This window comes from Pan paniscus, chromosome 5 (assembly GCF_029289425.2).
Source record: "Pan paniscus chromosome 5, NHGRI_mPanPan1-v2.0_pri, whole genome shotgun sequence".
Lineage (NCBI taxonomy): Eukaryota > Metazoa > Chordata > Mammalia > Primates > Hominidae > Pan > Pan paniscus.
In genome coordinates, this window is record NC_073254.2 from 56,425,549 (window position 1) to 56,442,495 (window position 16,947).

General features: G+C 50.4%; 1 protein-coding gene across 6 annotated transcripts in view; it reads right to left on the reverse strand.

The window, feature by feature from the left end:
• Positions 1–762: 762 nt before the first annotated feature.
• The window catches only part of CCND3 (cyclin D3), a 111,673-nt gene continuing 95,488 nt past the window's right edge, over positions 763–16,947 (reverse strand). Inside the window, exons 1-6 of one of the 6 annotated variants that reach the window (XM_063604894.1) lie at positions 7,269–7,629; positions 6,769–6,978; positions 6,187–6,402; positions 3,051–3,210; positions 2,374–2,510; positions 763–1,922 (exon numbers count right to left, since the gene is read on the reverse strand). In XM_063604894.1, the coding sequence (XP_063460964.1) occupies positions 1,755–1,922; positions 2,374–2,510; positions 3,051–3,210; positions 6,187–6,402; positions 6,769–6,978; positions 7,269–7,466 (1,089 nt within the window). In that variant the 5' untranslated portion in view covers positions 7,467–7,629 and the 3' untranslated portion in view covers positions 763–1,754. Of the gene's footprint in view, positions 2,511–3,050; positions 3,211–6,186; positions 6,403–6,768; positions 6,979–7,268; positions 7,988–16,947 lie in introns of those variants that run through there. The other 5 variants (XM_003833304.5, XM_008958796.4, XM_034962090.4 and 2 more) reach the window with 5 other exon arrangements.

Consider the following 16,947-nt stretch of genomic DNA (forward strand, 5'->3'; position numbering starts at 1 on the left):
CCAGTTTCAGCATCCATAAATAGTTTTGTTGGAACAGCCATGCTCACCCATTTACATGTTTTCTGTGGCTGCTTTTGTGCTACAACAGCAGAGTTTAAGTATAATCCTGCTATAACCCTTGTTATTTGCTTTCGAAATTGCGCATTTGTTCCAACCCATTTAATATATTTGGGAACAGTTTGATCATAACGCAAACTTCATGTTTGCTTGTGTGTGATTTCATCCTCGAGAAATAGTAGGTGAATATGGGAAACTGTACCTAGCTGAACCAAGCCTAAGTAGTACACAAAACTCACACCTAAACATGTACCAGCTACCTCACTCATCTCCCCACCTGTGTTGAGCAACCCTTCCGACGTCCACTTCCAAAAGCAAAGTGCATGTCTTCAAGATAAAAGGCCGTATTTATTGTGATATAATTTCTCAACCATTTGACATATGTAAAAACCAAGCTATCCTTTTTTTTTAAATGTGTCACTCATTTGAGTGTTGTGCTTCAAGCCCCATTTTTCCCATGAGACCTGTGGTTTTTATTGTGCAATTTTGCATGGCATAGTGATTTTTAGGAACGCATAGGTCACATTATAAAGCAGAACTGACTATATTTGGGTCAGAGACCATGTACCCCACAAAGCCTAAATATCCAGCCCTTTACAGAAAAGGCTCAATGATCCCTGCTTTAGACCATTGACTTCCACCTCCTTACCTCATACAGTGCAGAAATAGACTTACCCACACACCAATCCAAGAAGCCAAAGCCAGTTTTATTTCACAATCATCTTTATTACAGTAGGATGATGGTCCTGGGCCACCAGCCTGAACCTTGCGGCCTTAGGAAAGACCTGTGTCAACAGGGCTTGCCTCCCTCTCTAGACAGGGGCTCAGCCACCTCCAGGGCATCCCTGCTGCATTTTCCCTGCTGGAGGATGGGGCAGAGGGACAATGGGAGAGGAGGGCATGACCCCACCCCAGGCTGTAGCAGCTCCTTGGCCACAAAGATCCTTTTGCCAGTAGCAGAAGGGAGGAAAACAGCAACCACCAGGGTTACCACCACTTGTGGGATGGCCAGGACCCCATTACGTCCTCTTAAAGTTGTGCTCAAAGCAATTAATAAATTAAAATGAGCCTTCAGCAGCAAAGCTGTCAATCACACAGGAGAAGCTGAGCAGAAAGCAAAGCAAAGAGGAATTTATAGCTTCTCTGACTGAGGCCTAGGCCCCTCCCTCTAGGAGCAGCTGTCAGCACGGATTATATAGGGGCCTCCAAAGTACTGAGAGGAGCCATCTAGACTATTCCCCCTCATAGGTGTCTATCATGCATTAAATTTTAGAGTGACCCCAATCCAAATGCAATAACCCTAGAAGGGACAACACCTTTAGAAGGCACTAGAGCATTTTGGCAGTTGAAAACATGAGAGCCCCCGGGGGGGGGGGGTGGGGGGCGTTCAAAAGGAATGCTGGTGTATGTATCCAATTCTGTCCCATCAGCCTGGCCCACCCCCAGCTAGAGTTGGGAAAGGCGCTGCTGGTCAGATGCAGGGAGGAGGAGCTTGACTAGCCACCGAAATGCAGACATGGCTGGCCAGGCCCCTTAGTGCACACTGCGGGGATGGGTAGGACCAGACCCCTTGGGCTTTGTGAAGGGGGAACAGACACCCCTTCAGGCTTAGATGTGGTGTGGTTCCTGGAGGCAGGGAGGTGGGTGGCAGCGGCCCCTCCTCTGCTTAGTGGCCACTCCAGAGGGCCTCTCCAGGGCTACAGGTGTATGGCTGTGACATCTGTAGGAGTGCTGGTCTGGCTGGGCCCTTGGCTGCTGGAGCCCCGGGGGGCTTTGGGCACTGGGCTGGAGCTGGTCTGAGCGGCTTCCCTGAGGCTCTCCCTGAGTGCAGCTTCGATCTGCTCCTGACAGGCCCGCAGGCAGTCCTGGGAACATGGGAGAAGAGTGAGGAGCAAACACTCCCCCCATAGCATCTGGCAGCAGGTGCAGGAGAAGGACAGCTCCCAACACATGGGGAAGTCTGGGGAGGTTAGGCCACAGCCCGGCCCCAGGAATCGCTCTTTAGTTCTCAGAAACTAGCAAGAGGATGTGGCAAGGGAGTGTGAGAGCAGCCCTGCATCTGACACCAAACCCCCCACCCCCACTCCAGCACACCACTTGGCAAGAAAAGAACCCCTAGGGCCAGTGCCCTTCACCCCACCCAAGATACTTGCTCTTCCCCAGACCAAGGCAGGAGATAAAAAGCCACAAAGCCCCAAGGTTGTGAAACCAGGACTTGGGACCAGGTTGGGGTTGGAGGTTTCCCTCTACTGGAGGCTCAGGGCATAGCACTACTTTATGAATGAAGAGGCTGCTGCCCAGCTGCCCAGCACTCACCACTTCAGTGCCAGTGATCCCTGCCAGCAGCTCTGTGAGCTCATCCCCGGACATGGAGCAGGCACCCAGGCCTTGCACTGCAGCCCCAATGCTGCCCGTGGCGATCATGGATGGCGGGTACATGGCAAAGGTATAATCTTGGAGAGGAGGAAAGGGAACCATGAGAGAAGGAAACCTGAAGGATAACGGCCAGCATGGACTTCCGACTCCTTGGAAAGTGCCAGGCAGCATGAGTAGAGCAGAGGACATGCTGGAAAACTCCAGCAGTGGGTGGGGCAAGATATCAGCAAGGGAGGAAGACAGGAAAGAGTATCTTTCCTAGAGATCAGGACCAACTGCCAGTTTCCATAGGTCCCGGGAATAGACAAGACACTCCCTAGTGTGGGAACACAACTAGGGCCAAGAGACTGGGGTTCTGTTCCCAACCTGTTCACTGTGAGACCTTGGGCAAGTCACTTCTCTCTATACCCTCAGTGTCCCCCCTACAAACTGGAGGGGTCTGAGATCCCATATAGCTGATTATAACCTGCTTTTCTGCATTGAGACTGGGGGCTCAGAGGGGGTGTAATTTTCACAAAGGAATTTTGACAGTATAAACCAGAATCTTCTAGTTACCTCTCACCCTTATAAGTCTTCTGATTTTTCCAATTTGGCAAAAATGTGCATAGGGCTCTTACCTGTAGCACAGAGGGCCAAAAAGGTCTGGGCATGCTTTTTGACCAAGGCCTGTCGGTCACGGGGCAGAGAGAGCCGGTGCAGAATGAGGGCCAGGAAATCATGTGCAATCACAGCAGCCAGGTCCCACTTGAGCTTCCCTAGGACCAGCACCTCCCAGTCCTGAAAAAGCGGGGAAAGGGTGGGGTCAGTGGCTGGAGAAGAGAAGAGGAGGGAGCAAAGCAGAAGTCTCAAAGTCTCAGGCAGGGAAGCCCATCAAACTTTTAAAGCCCAAGACCCCAGTTCTGTTTCTGATTTTAAGGCCGGGCACCATGGAGTTCAAGGCAGGGAAGAGGAGGAGGCATGTGCTTTGAGCACTTACTGATCATTTACTAGGTGCCAGGACAACATGCTTTACATGGATTATCCCTTTTAATCCTGTCTGGTTATGTTTAAGGGGCCAATAATCCAGGCCTTCTCCTGACTTCATTCAGGGCTCTGAGGATTTCTCCAGCCAGGGCTGAAAGACGGAAGCAGCAGATACCACAGCATCACCATGAACTGGGCTCTCTTCTGGGATGAAGCGGAAAGACTCTCTCAACCCCAAGGATTTGTGAAAGGGGAGATCACCACTAGCTTCCCCTGCAACTCTGCATCCCAGCCAAGTCCACACTTCTTGAATCAACAGAAGGGAGTATGACTCCTCCAATGACAGCCACAGAGCCTTTTCTCAGGTTCCTCAAAGGGGAGATTGCCCAACCCAAGCCACATCCCCTTGGTAGGATATCAGGGATGGGTCCTGAGGTATAGCACCCCACCCCACCCCCTTTAGCTGGAACCCGTAGTGCCCCATGCCACTTGACTTTCAGGAGGATAGGTAGAGGCCAAGCCAGACAGGATGGCTCCAAATGATTCCGGAGGGATCAAGCCCTATCCTCACCTACCCAAGCCTACCTGCCAGTACTAGGTCTCGGGAGAAGGCTGGGAGCTCCACCCCAGTCCACTCGTCATGGGTTCCCAGACCTGGCCCCATTTCTGAGTTGCACACATGAGGATTTCTTCATTGTTTTATCTCAGGAAGGAACTTGTGGGTTTGACTCCTTATTGAGGCAGAAATGGCAACCCCACCCAACCTCTTCCAGGCCCCAGCCACAGCTGTCTCTCTCTTGGCCCCAGCTTAGGTGTCAGCCTCTCAAATCAACCCCTACCCTCACAGAGCCCCAGAGAAAAGAGCCTGGCCTGGAGCCAGAAGTGAGACAGATAAATTACAACGCTACCCCTAGTGCACGTCCCAGGAGCCAACTCCTAACTCAGCAGTAAACAGAAGGGACCCAGCTTCTAAGGAAGCATCTGGAAGGCAACTGGGAGTGGGACTCTCCCTATGGGGAGGCAAGGGGTTGTGTTTGAGGGAAAGTGGCCACCCTTCCCCATATCCAGGCAACCAGAGAATCCCAGTGTTAACTGGTGGAGAACACACCCCTGGGAGTGCTTAGCTTCAGTAGGTGGCAGCGGCCATCACATTCCTGACTTTTAAGGCAACCTGGTCTAGCTAGAAGACCCAGGTTCTACACTCATCTGCTCAGTGCGATGCTGAGGCAGGACCTTTCCCTCCTTCCTTGGGCCTCAGCCTCCTCTGCTGCACACGGATTTGGACCAACTGGAGTTCTCAGAGGTCCCTTCCAACCTTGACCTTCTAGGAAGTCTTTTGGGCACTCCACCCCCAGCTCAGGCAGAGGAAAGAGTACTTTTTGCCTGTACTGAAAAACCCTCATACGTGGGCACACAAACCACCTCCATCTTTTCACAAAAAGGAAGTTCCCCTTCTACCTTCCAGCCCCAACCCCTCCAAAAACATCTTGCTCTCTGGCCCTGGAAACTAGCTCCACCTTCAGACTTGCCAAAAACTACCAGATTCATCACAAAGAGCTGTGGCGCCTCCTGGATTCCCAACTCTGGCCTCCTACTCCCATCTCTGAGCTACTTGGCAGGAAGAGGAATCCTGTTCCTCGACTCACAGCAGTCGGGGGCCCCAGTACCCTGGCTTCCCTGCCAGCCAATCACAGCAGCCTGCTTGCTGCCCTCCTCCCTGGGAGACGGGGCCCAGAGACTCCTCTCAGGGTCAGCAGAAGACTTGGCCCGCCACAGAGCAAGGTGGAGGAAGGTGCCAGCTCACCCACCCTCTCCCCCAGCCTCCCTAGGAGACAATCTGCATGTCCTAAATAACCTCTTCCAGATCCAGCAGCTCCCCCGCCTCCTCCCCAGGCTCCTTCTGAGGCGGGACAGAACCGGTGACTTTCCTGCCCGGCCTGAGCCCAGCCCAAGTTTCCAGCAAGAGGCCCAGGGAGCCACTTCCCAAACCACAGGAGTGACAGCAGCTCCCCACAGGGTTATGAAAGACCTTGGTCAGAGAGGGCGGGCCGGGGGAGGGGGCACCATTATCACATCGGAAGCAGATGCAGCTCACCTCCCTGTCTGTCCCTCAGCTTGGGCCTTGGGCTAAGGGGGGAAGAGGGAGCTGTTTCCACCAGGCCCAAAGCAGCTGCTCCAGTTCCTCAGAATGAGGACGAGGAAGGATTAGGAAGAAGCTGTTTCTTCCGGGATATAAGAGGAAGCAAAGAAGGTGGGATGAAATACATCAGCCCTTCCTTAAAGCAATCAGGGCCTGGCTTTAATTGGCTCTGGGAGGCTTTTCTATCACAAAGTCCACATGAGGATAAAGACTCAACCAAGGCAAAACCCCCTTCCCCCACATGAAGCGCATTCCACTCCCCTACTCCAGTGGGGGTGTGCAGGCATGCCCTTCTGCTGCCAATAAATAACTCATGGTGGCTGCGTAAACCCAGAGGCAAAGTACTAGTGAGTGTAGACATGCAGTTTGACTTGTTGCTATCTGGGGGAAAGACCAGGAAGGAGTGGCATCTCCTGGAGGTCAGGAGGAGGGGGTTTAATGCCTGCCTGCAGCTCAAGCCTGGGCGGGAGTGATACTAACCATCACACCACAATGCCCCATCGTTTGTTCCACCCCAATTCCTTTCCCAAAGGTCCTGATCGCCTTGCTTCCTCTCCAGGGGGCAGAAAGCCTCTGATAGCTCAAGCTTTCCTTTTCCTGGAAAGTGGGGAGACAATACGTGTCGGGGGTGGGGGGAGTTACACACGCACCCGCAACTGGCGGGGAGAGACAGCGTGGTCGGTGTAGATGCACAGTTTTTCGATGGTCAGGGGCGTGGTCTCGCGCAGCTTGGAGGCCAGCAGCATGCAGACCGCACCCAGGAGCTGCAACTGCGCCTTTCGGGTGGGGACGCAAGACAGGTAGCGATCCAGGTAGTTCATGGCCAGGGGGAAGACTTCCTCCTCACAGCGCTGCTCCTCACATACCTGGGGGAGGGCGCACAGTCACTGCTGGGGCTGGAGCGTGGGGAACACAGCAGCGGGGGGGTGGGAGCGCTGAAGTGAGGTGGGATAGGGAGCAAAAACGGCAGAGAGGGTAAGCTACTTAGAGAGACAAGGACCAATAGAGGAGGAGGATGCGCCCTCCCCAAGGTGACGCCCCCCACTTCCTCTGCGCGGCCTCCTCCCCTCTCCCCTTGACGGGGGGGTGGTAAAGCCAAGGAGCCCTTGCTCACGGAGGATTCCAAACGGAGACTCCCCTCCCCCACAGCGAGGGGAAGTGGGACGCAAGGGTCACCCATGGTAGCCAGAGAGCTGGGACCTCACCCCCATCACCGCCACCACTGCACACACCCGAGGGGAAGGGAGGAGGCTCCTGCCGCTGCCTCCCGCACTTTTCATTTCCCTGTCGGCCGGAACAGGGCGCGCGCCACCCCCATCGCCTTCCCCGCCAGAACCCCGCGAAAGACACAGGAACCGGCTCCCGGGCGGGGGCGGCCGAGCCCAGGGTTTTCCAGGCGCGCTCTCCGGAGAAGGCCGGGAGGCGGAGGGAAGCGGGAGACGCTGTGAGAAGCCGAAGGGGAGAGAGTGTCCTTGGTCCCGTTTTCTCGGCCCGAAGAGAGGCACAGTTAGGGTGCCAAGTGACTGGCAGTCACTGTCGGGAGGAGCCGATTAGGGCTCGGGAAAGCAAGGGAGGCAGCTGGCGTGGGCGCCCTAGTGAAAGGCCAGGCCCCGGGAGTCTTAGCCTCGGAGCATCCTGCAGATTGCTGTGGGGACCGGGATGTCCCGACAGGGCGGCCCCGGTGTGTCCAGACCCGGGAGCGGTGGGGGAGGGGGACGCGTCCGGGCGGTACCTCCAGCATCCAGTAAGCCAGCATCTTCCGCATGTGCGGCTTGATCTCCCGCTGCACGCACTGGAAGTAGGAGGCGCGGGGTACGTAGCGCTCCTCCAGGCGGAGCAGGCTCTGCAGGACACGCTGGTCCCCCAGCAGCCGCGGGTCCGGCCCGGCCCGGGGCGCGTGCCGGGTGCCTTCGCAACACAGCAGCTCCATACTCGGGCAGCGAACAGGCAGGGCGGGAGTGCGGGCTCGCGAGTCCCAAGGCAGGCGACGGGCCGGAGAGCGCGGGGCGCGGGTCTGGCGCTGGCGCTGGCACTGCGCGGCGGATCCCCAGCCCGCCCGCCGCCCGCGCGCGCGCCGCTTCCCTGACAGGCGCCCCGCCCCTCGCGACGATGTAGCAACCGTGGAATGCTCGGACGTCGCAACGCTCCGAGGGGCGGGGCTGCGGCGCCCCGGACGGAAAGGGTTGGCTGAGCGCTCTCCCCTCCCTCCCGCGGCCCCATTGGGCCGCTGAGCGCAAGCCGGCCGGCTTCCGGGCACTCCACGCACTCTGGACCACCGGGTGCAGAGAACTTTCTAGGAGGTGGGCCTCCTACCCATCCACGGGCCCTCCCATTTTGCTTCTCGGACTCTAGTCACCCAGGAAAGAATTTTTCTCCAAAGGTCATTCATTCACTTATTCATTCGTCAAACCCTACTTCACCGGCTGCTTGCTCTAAGGAATGCGATAAATAATGTCAGAGCTAGTTCTTAGTGAACGCTGCTCGAAAGCCTCACGATGTAATGACTCACTACATCTTCACGAAAACTCGGAAACCGAGGCAACTGTCATTCAGTTGGTCCGTGGCAGCGCTAGGATTGGGAAGCTGGCCTTCTTGCTGCAGATTCTGTGTTCTACACCATTGCTAGTTAAACTGTGATCCCAGACCTGTCCCGTGCGTGGTCATCGCCTGGGAGCTGGTTAGAAATGCAGACTCTCAGGTCCACCCCTAACCTGAATCAGAATCTGCATTTTAACTAGAATTCTGTGCACTTTAAAGTATGAGAGCTTTAGTCTAAGTCAGCATATAACAGAACGGAAAGGCCATGGAGTCATGGCCTCACCTTGTTAAGTTGCTTGCCTAGGTTTGGACAAGCCCCTAAAGTCGGCCTTAGTTTCTGTTTGGAGAAACTGTGGACAAAGAAACTAGATTCTCATTGAATCAGTTTCTTGCACAGACTCTGTGAGATCTACCGGTTGCATTTCTTCCACCTCCCAAACTTTTGGTTACTTTGTAGTTTTACCAGAAGCTGGATTCCACTTGACGAAGAGGCCGAAAAAGACCTCCAATAATGCTCCAAATGGGATGAGGCCATGAGGATCCCTGCCCTGCTGGGGTCCTCCTGACTTAGGAGACACTAAGGAAGTGTCTAACCATTTTCTGTTAATTATTCTTTTTTTTTTTTTTTTTTTTTTTTTTTGAGACGAAGTCTCACTCTGTTGCTCAAGCCGGAGTGCAGTGGTGCGATCTGGGCTCACTGCAACCTCCACCTCCCGGGTTCAAGCAATTCCCGAGTAGCTGGGACTACAGGCACGCACCACCATGCCTGACTAATTTTTGTATTTTTCGTAGAGATGGGTTTTCACTATGTTGGCCAGGCTAGTCTTGAACCCCTGACCTCGTGATCCGCCGGTCTCGGCCTCCAAAAGTGCTGGGATTACAGGCGTGAGCCACCGTTCCCGGCCGAATTATTCTTTCTTATATTATAAATTGTATTGTAGTTTTCATATCATAAAATATTCTTTTACATTGTAGAAAACTTCAAAAATACAAATAAGCCACAAAAAAAGGAAATAATCATTTGCAATTTGCCATGAAATAACCCTTTAATATATCAATGTTTATTTTTCTAATCTTTGTTCTATGAATAAACACACATTTTAAATGGAATCATCACAAACTGTTTTGTAAGCTTTTTTCATTAAAAAAATACTGTTAACACTTTTCCATGCTATTAAATATTCTAGGACATAATTTGTAATAGGGACATAGTATACCATTAGGTGAATGTACAAAATGTATTTTGGCAAACCTGTATTGGTGGAAATTTAAATTATTTCTAGTTCTTCTCTATTAGACATAATACTGTAAAATATTTTTGTGGTAATATCTTTGTGCACACTCATGATTATTTCTAGAAGTGAATTAATTTCTAGAAGTGGAATTTCCCAATCTAAGGTTATGAAACATTCTAAGGCTTTTGATACACTTCTAATTGCCAAATTTTCCTGCTGAATAGTTAAACCAATCTTCTCCACCATCATTACATATCTATTTTTCAAAACAACTCTGCCAACTAGAGAGTGAAAGTGGCTTATTAGTAATAATAAATCTATTTTGGCATATTACTAGACATTTACATTTCTTATATACATTACCCATTCATGTCCTTAGCTTATTCATTTATAGGGATGTTTGTTTTCTCTTATTGACTTATAAGTTCTCATCACCTCTCAAAGATATTAACCCTTTTCATATTTTTTGTTTGGTTTTTTAACTTTGGTTATAAAAATTCTTGACATAAATTAATTTTTAAAATCAGTATTTTTAAAACTTCTCATTTATAGTAACATGGCACTATGTATAAAAATGTCCCATCAGCCCAGCACTTTGGGAGGCTGAGGCAGGAGGATCACTGGAAGCCAGGAGTTGAAGACCAGCCTGGACAACAAAGCAAGACTCCTATCTCTACAAAAAAAAAAAAAAAAAGATAAGCTGGGTGCGGTGGCACAAGCCTGTAGTCCCAGCTACTAGGGAGACCGATGCAGGAGGATCGCTTGAGCCCAGGAGTTCAAGGCTGCAGTGAACCATAACGGCACATGACCTTCCTTAACATTTTGTTATCATACATTTTGCAAAAACAAAATTTTAGTTCATTGTTTTTACTAATTTTTGGTTCACGGATTTTTTTTTTTTTTTTTAACAAATAGAAGGGTTTTTTGTGTTTTTCTTTGTTTTTTGGTTTTGTTTCTTTGTTTTTTTGACACAAAGTTTTGCTCTTGTCACCAGGCTGGAGTGCAGCTTACTGCAACCTCTGCCTCCCGGTTTCAAGTGATTCTCCTGCCTCAGCTTCCTGAGTAGCTGGGATTACGGGTGCATACCACCATGCCCGGCTAATTCTTGTATTTTCAGTAGAGACGGGATTTCACCATGTTGGCCAGGCTGGTCTCGAACTCCTGACCTCAAGTGATCTGCCTGCCTCAGCCTCCTAAAGTGCTGGGATTACAGGCACAAACCACCGCACCTGGCCAATTAGTTGCTGATTTATTAATTGAGGGAGGGCCACATAGACTGACTAGTCCTGAAAGCTGGATGTGAACCTGCAGTATGGGGACGGGAGCTCCTGGTGAGCAGGACTTTAGGAGAGATACTTCTGCCTCACCCCTGGATGGAACAGCCATGCCTAGAGCTAGATCATCCCTGACTTTCAGGGCCAAGGACTGGCCACTGGGGAGGCAGGTGAGCTCAATGTAGGACCAGCACAAGTTCACCAGTTACCTCCACCTCAAAGAAATAGAGGCTCCTCTTGTTTTTCTTGTTTTTGTTTTTCTAAAAGGAAAACTAAAGACAAAGCAATGACCAGGGCCAATAGTATGAGGAGTTTCTACCCAGGTACATCCAGTTAGAAAAAGTCAATAAAATGGCAAATTGGAGGAGGGGTGGGAATGGAATGTCACAGGCCAAATAAGAAACCCCAAGGAGGAAAGATACATTTTCTTTCTCTTCCTCTTCATCATCAAAATACCCCCATCTGGGCCAGGCACGGTGGCTCACGCCTGTAATCCCAGCACTTTGGGATGCCAAGACGGGTGGATCACCTGAAGTCAGGAGTTCGAGACCAGCCTGGCCAACATGGTAAAACCTTGTCTCTACTAAAAATACAAAAAATTAGCCGGGTGTGGTGGTGGATGCCTGTAATTCCAGCTACTCTGGAGGCTGAGCAGGAGAATCACTTGAACCCTGGAGCCAGAGGCTGCAGTGAGCCGAGATCGTGCCATTGCACTCCAGCCAGGGCAACAAGAGCGAAACTCTGTCTCCAAAAAAAAAAGTCCGCATCTGAGAAGTGAGAGGCTGAACAAGGTGATGGGTGAGGCCCATCACCCCACAGTCCACATGCCATGGCTTAGTTACCTTCAGACCCATTGAGATGCTGGGGAGAGCCAAGCGAGCCATGGGGCTGAGAACAGGGGTGCTAAACAGGGTTCTGGAGTCAGAGACTGCTTTCAGTTCAATCCTGGCTCCACAGCTTATGACTTTGAGAGAATTACTGGAACCTCTCTGCTTCCTCTTTTATCCAGTGGGGATAATATAATAGCCCTATAATGATGTTCTGAAAACTAAACGAGCAGAAAATGTCTTACCTGTGCCTGGCACAAAGCAAGCATTCAGAGATAGTAGTTTCTGAAATGATTATTATTATTCCCTTTCTCAAGGAGTACCCTTTCTGTTATGAACATGCATCCATAACCCCTCTAAGAAAAGCAAAAGTTTGAGCAGCAAGAGCCCTACTCCTAGAATTGCATCTCTAGCAAATCCTGAAGACCTGGCTTCTAACGGTAAACGCATGGTCTAGCGTATGGAGAGGACCCTCCAGGGCCTGGAGCCACACCCCTCTGCCACTCCACTCCCTCACTGTGTGAATTTGGCTAAGTTAAACCACCTCTCTGTGCCTCAGTTTCCTTTTCTAAAAATGGTGATAACAGTAGTACCCCCCCACAGAGTGGTTGTGAGGAAGAAATGGGTTGATTTGTTTAAAATACATAGAAGAGTGGCTGGCACGTGGTGAACCCTTTTTTAAAAAGTTAGTTGTGATTGCGGGACTTAAAAGCACAAAGTTGGCCGGGCACGGTGGCTCACACCTGTAATCCTAGCACGTTGGGAGGCAGGGGCAGGCAGATCACTTGAGGCCAGGAGTTTGAGACCGCCTGGCCAACACAGTAAAACCCCATCTCTACCAAAAAAAAATATAAAAATTAGCCGAACGCAGTGGCGCACGCCTGTAGTCCCAGCTACTCAGGAGGCTGAGGCAGGAGAATTGTTTGAGCCTGGGAGATGGAGATTGCAGTGAGCCCAGATCGCACTACTGCACTCCACCCTGGGCAACAGAGATCTGTCTAAAAAAAAAAAAAAAAAAAAAAAGCATTAAACCAAACTGCATATAATTTAGTTTTTTTCTTTGAGAATCAAGGAGCTATCTCGGTGCTTACAGTATTCCAGGTCACTATTATGAGCATCTGTAATATTTGTACAATATTTCACATTAATCTTTAAAACTCTTTGCTTGTCCATTCCTATCAGTAAAAATTGAGCACTCTTCGGCTGGGCGCGGTGGCTCACACCTGTAATCCCAGCACTTTGGGAGGCCGAGGTGGGCGGATCACCTGAAGTCAGGAGTTCAAGACCAGCCTGGCCAACATGGCAAAACCCCATCTCTACTAAAAATACAAAAATTGGCTGGGTGCAGTGGCTCACACCTGTAATCCCAGCACTTTGGGAGGCCGAGGCGGGCAGATCACGAGGTCAGGAGATCAAGACCAGCCTAACCAACATGGTGAAACCCCATCTCTACTAAAAATACAAAAAAAATTAGCTGGGCATGGTGGCGCATGCCTGTAATCCCAGCTACTCAGGAGGCTGACGAAGGAGAATCGCTTGAACCCACGAGGTAGAGGTTGCAGTGAGCTGAGATCGCGCCACTGCACTCCAGCCTGGGCAACAGAGCAAGACTCCGTCTCAAAAAAAAAAAAAAAAAGAAAGAAAAGAAACAGCATGGATGGGCATTTAAAATCCCGACACAGCACTTTAGGCAGCACTACCAAATCAGAGCTGGTGTGAACTGACCTGTTCTTAGTTTCCATTTTATACTGGAGGCTGCCTTCTTGGCAACACCACAAGGATGTCCAATAGGCCAGTTAAACTCACCTTCTCCAAAACTGATATCCTAATCTTTCCCCAAAAAACCTGCTCTTCCTACAGGCTCATCTCAGAAAATGGCAACTCCATCCTTCCAATGGCTCAGGCCAAACACTTGGTGTCATTCCTGACTCCTCTTTCTCAAATCCCACACAATCCCCACACTCTGATCAGCAGATCACAGAGGAGCTATTAATAATTTCAAAATATTTCCAAAATCTACTCTTTTTTTCCTCCTCTGTTACTTCCTCTGTCCAAACTCAGTTCTTCCTTGACCTTACTGGTCCCCCACATCCAACCTGCGACCCACTTCTGGTTGATTCTACATCAAAAATACGTCTCCAATCCCCTTCTTTTCTCGATTTCCACTGCTACCCACCGGTCCGAGTTGCATCATCTCTTACCTGGATTACAGTAGTAGCCTCCTGCCGGGTCTCCCTGACCCACCCTTGGCCCTCCAGTCTAGTCTCAACCCATCACTCTCAGAGGCTCCCCATTTCATTTGGAGTGACTGCCAAAGACCCTGCAGCATCTATACTCCCACCCCATTTCCCACTACTCTCCCTCACTCTGCTCTGGCCACACGGTTCATGGAACACACCAGGCATACATGTTCTCTTTGCACGTGCTGTTCCATCTGCCTGGAATGTTCTGCCTCCGGATATCCACATGGCCCACTCCCTCACTTCCTTCAGGAAGTCCAAAAGTTGCATTCCTCTTACAGCCTTTCCTGGCCATCCTACCTAAATTTTTAATGCCAGCTCCCCAGCCCTGACACTTCTTATGCTCTTTCCCTGCTTTATTTTTCTGCTTACCACTGATCACTAGTATAGCATATACTTTGCTTGCATATTCTGTTTACAGCTTGTCTACTCCCACACCACACCACCAAAACAGGATGTATCCAGTTCATAGTAGATGTTCAGTAAGTTTTTTGTTTGTTTGTTTTTTTGAGACAGGGTCTCACTCTGTCACCCAGGCTGGAAGCAGTGGCATGATAACGACTCACTGCAGCCTCTATCTCCCAGGCTCAAGTGGTCTTCCCACCTCAGCTTCCCAAGTAGCTGGGACTATAGGCATGCACTACCACGTCTGGCTCAATAAATCTTTTTTGAGTTAATGAATAAAACAAACTGGATATAAGAAAAACACCAGGCCGGGCGCGGTGGCTCACGCCTGTAATCCCAGCACTTTGGGAGGCCGAGGTGGGTGGATCACGAAGTCAAGAGATCGAGACCAACCTGGCCAATATGGTGAAACCCCGTCTGTACTAAATATACAAAAAATTAGCCGGGCATGGTAGCAGGCGCCTGTAGTCCCAGCTACTCGGGAGGCTGAGGCAGGAGAATGGCGTGAACCCGGGAGGCAGAGCTTGCAGTGAGCTGAGATTGTGCCACTGCACTCCAGCCTGGGTGACAGACAAAAAAAAAAAAAAAAAAAAGATTAAGTGGGAGTAAGAAGAGAGAAGCAGGAAGAAGAGGGCATCCAAAGAAAGTTTAGGTGGGGGGTCAGGAGTAGTATGTCCCCAATGTGGCACAACACCCCTGATAGCACACCAGAGCAATAATAGTAATAATACTATTAGGTAGTAATAATAGATCCCACTTATTTTTTATTTTTTTTATTTTCTGAGACAGAGTCTCGCTCTGTTGCCCAGGCTGGAGTGCAGTGGTGTGATCTCAGCTTACTGCAACCTCTGCCTCCCGGGTTCTAGCAATTCTCCTGCCTCAGCCTCCTAAGTAGCGGGGATTACAGGTGCTCGCCACCACACTCAGCTAATTTTTTTTGTATTTTTAGTAGAGACGCGGTTTCACCATGTTGGCCAGGCTGGTCTTGAACTCCTGACCTCAGGTGATCCACCCGCCTCGGCCTCCCAACGTGCTGGGATTACAGGCATGAGCCACCACGCCCAGCCTAGATCCCACTTGTTAAGTGCTTTCTCCTAGCCAGGCACTGAGAGCTGTACCACACCTGTACTGTGAGGTAGAGGTGCTATTATCCTCCTTCCATTACAGACAGGAAAAAGAGAGATACAAAGGGGTTAGGCAACACCCAGTGCCAGCCATACAGCTAGCAAAAGTCTGTCTCAATTTGGGCTTCCCAGAAGCAGACCTTGAGACAAGGATTCAAGTGAAATAATTTACCTGAGAGGCGATTCCATGAAGCAGCTAAAGCGGGTGGAGAAATGAGCAGGGAAGGGACAGAGGCCAGTGAAGACTGCGTTATTGTTAACCATGGTGGACAAATGGAGCTCAGTCCTGCCTTGGAACTGGGAGACAATCAAAAGTGCGTGCTTGACAGCTATTGTACCTGAGGCGTGAGGGAGCAGGGAGATTTGTCTACCAATTCCCAACAGCCATTGTATGAGGGCTGCTTGGGGATGGAGGAGGAGTGGAATTAATTCCCCAGTACTTCCAGCCTTTTTGTGGGAGGGCGCGATGGACTCTGATAGTCAGAAGAAGCCCTCAAGCAAAGTGACAGTGCCAGCACTTGGAAGTGAGGCTGGTGCACTCTCGAATGGTAAGTGCCATGGACACCTGGGTGGAGACCAACTGCATGTGCTACAGTGGCAGAGCTGGGACTCCAACCAAGGCAATCAAATGCCAGAGCCCACGTTCTAAGCCCAAATAAATACACTGTGCTCATTTTAAAGTAGTGAGTGTGAGTGTGTGTGTGTGTGTGTGTGACATGAAACGTGGGATTTCATCAAGTTTCTTCTTAATGAATAATTGTTAATATAATATTACATAGACAATAGCAGAAGGGGCACAAGGATGTGGCAGTTGTCAGGGTGGCCAATGACAGGCATTGGGAATTGATGGAAGACAAATAAAACTGCAAAACAGGGGGTGCTGTGGCTTATGCCTGTAATCCCAGCACTTTGGGAGGCCGAGCCAGGCAGATCACCTGAGGTCGGGAGTTTAAGACCAGCCTGGCCAATATGGTGAAACCCCGTCTCTACTAAAAATACAAAAATTCGCCGGGTGTGATGGCTGTAATCCCAGCTACTTGGGAGGCTGAGGCAGGAGAATTGCTTGAACCCAGGAGGCGGAGGTTGCAGTGAGCCGAGATCGCGCCACTGCACTCCAGCCTGGGTGACAGAGTGAGACTCCCTCTCAAAAAAAAAAAAAAAGGTGCAAAACATTGAGTCTGAAGACTTCGACTTGAGTCCCAGGACCTGGCTCTGTCCCAACTATATATACACAACTGGGCAAGTGCCTTGACTCTGGGAGCTTTTCTCAGCCTGTCAAAGGGGGATAACAAGACTACTTAGAGGGTGGCTCTAGGACTGGATGAGATAATGCATGAGTTAAAAAGCACTAAGTAAACTGCAGTAGTAGGTAAATCCAAGGGGTAATTATTTCAGTGCCCAAGGAATCTCATGGAGAACCAGTAAGAATGGGGATTCCCATTTTGCCCTTCCTTGTGTGACCCAACAGACCCCTCCCATCTTCACCACTCCAGCCTCTCTGTTGTGAACAGAACCCAGGTTTTGTTGAGCTATCCGGTGGTCTTGTGTTTCAGGGGAGGTCAGGGACTCCCTGGTCTTGGAGGTTGAATCCAAGTTACTCCAAACCAAATCACGGTAATTCCACAAGTGGTTTAGGAATGGGCACTTGCTGTAATTCTGACCAATCAAATGTGGAGGTGAGTCAGCTAAAGGACTTCCATCAGTGAGGCACGGGAGGAAAACAGCTTCTTTCCTGCTTTGTGTGAGAATGGAGGAAGACATGCGCACA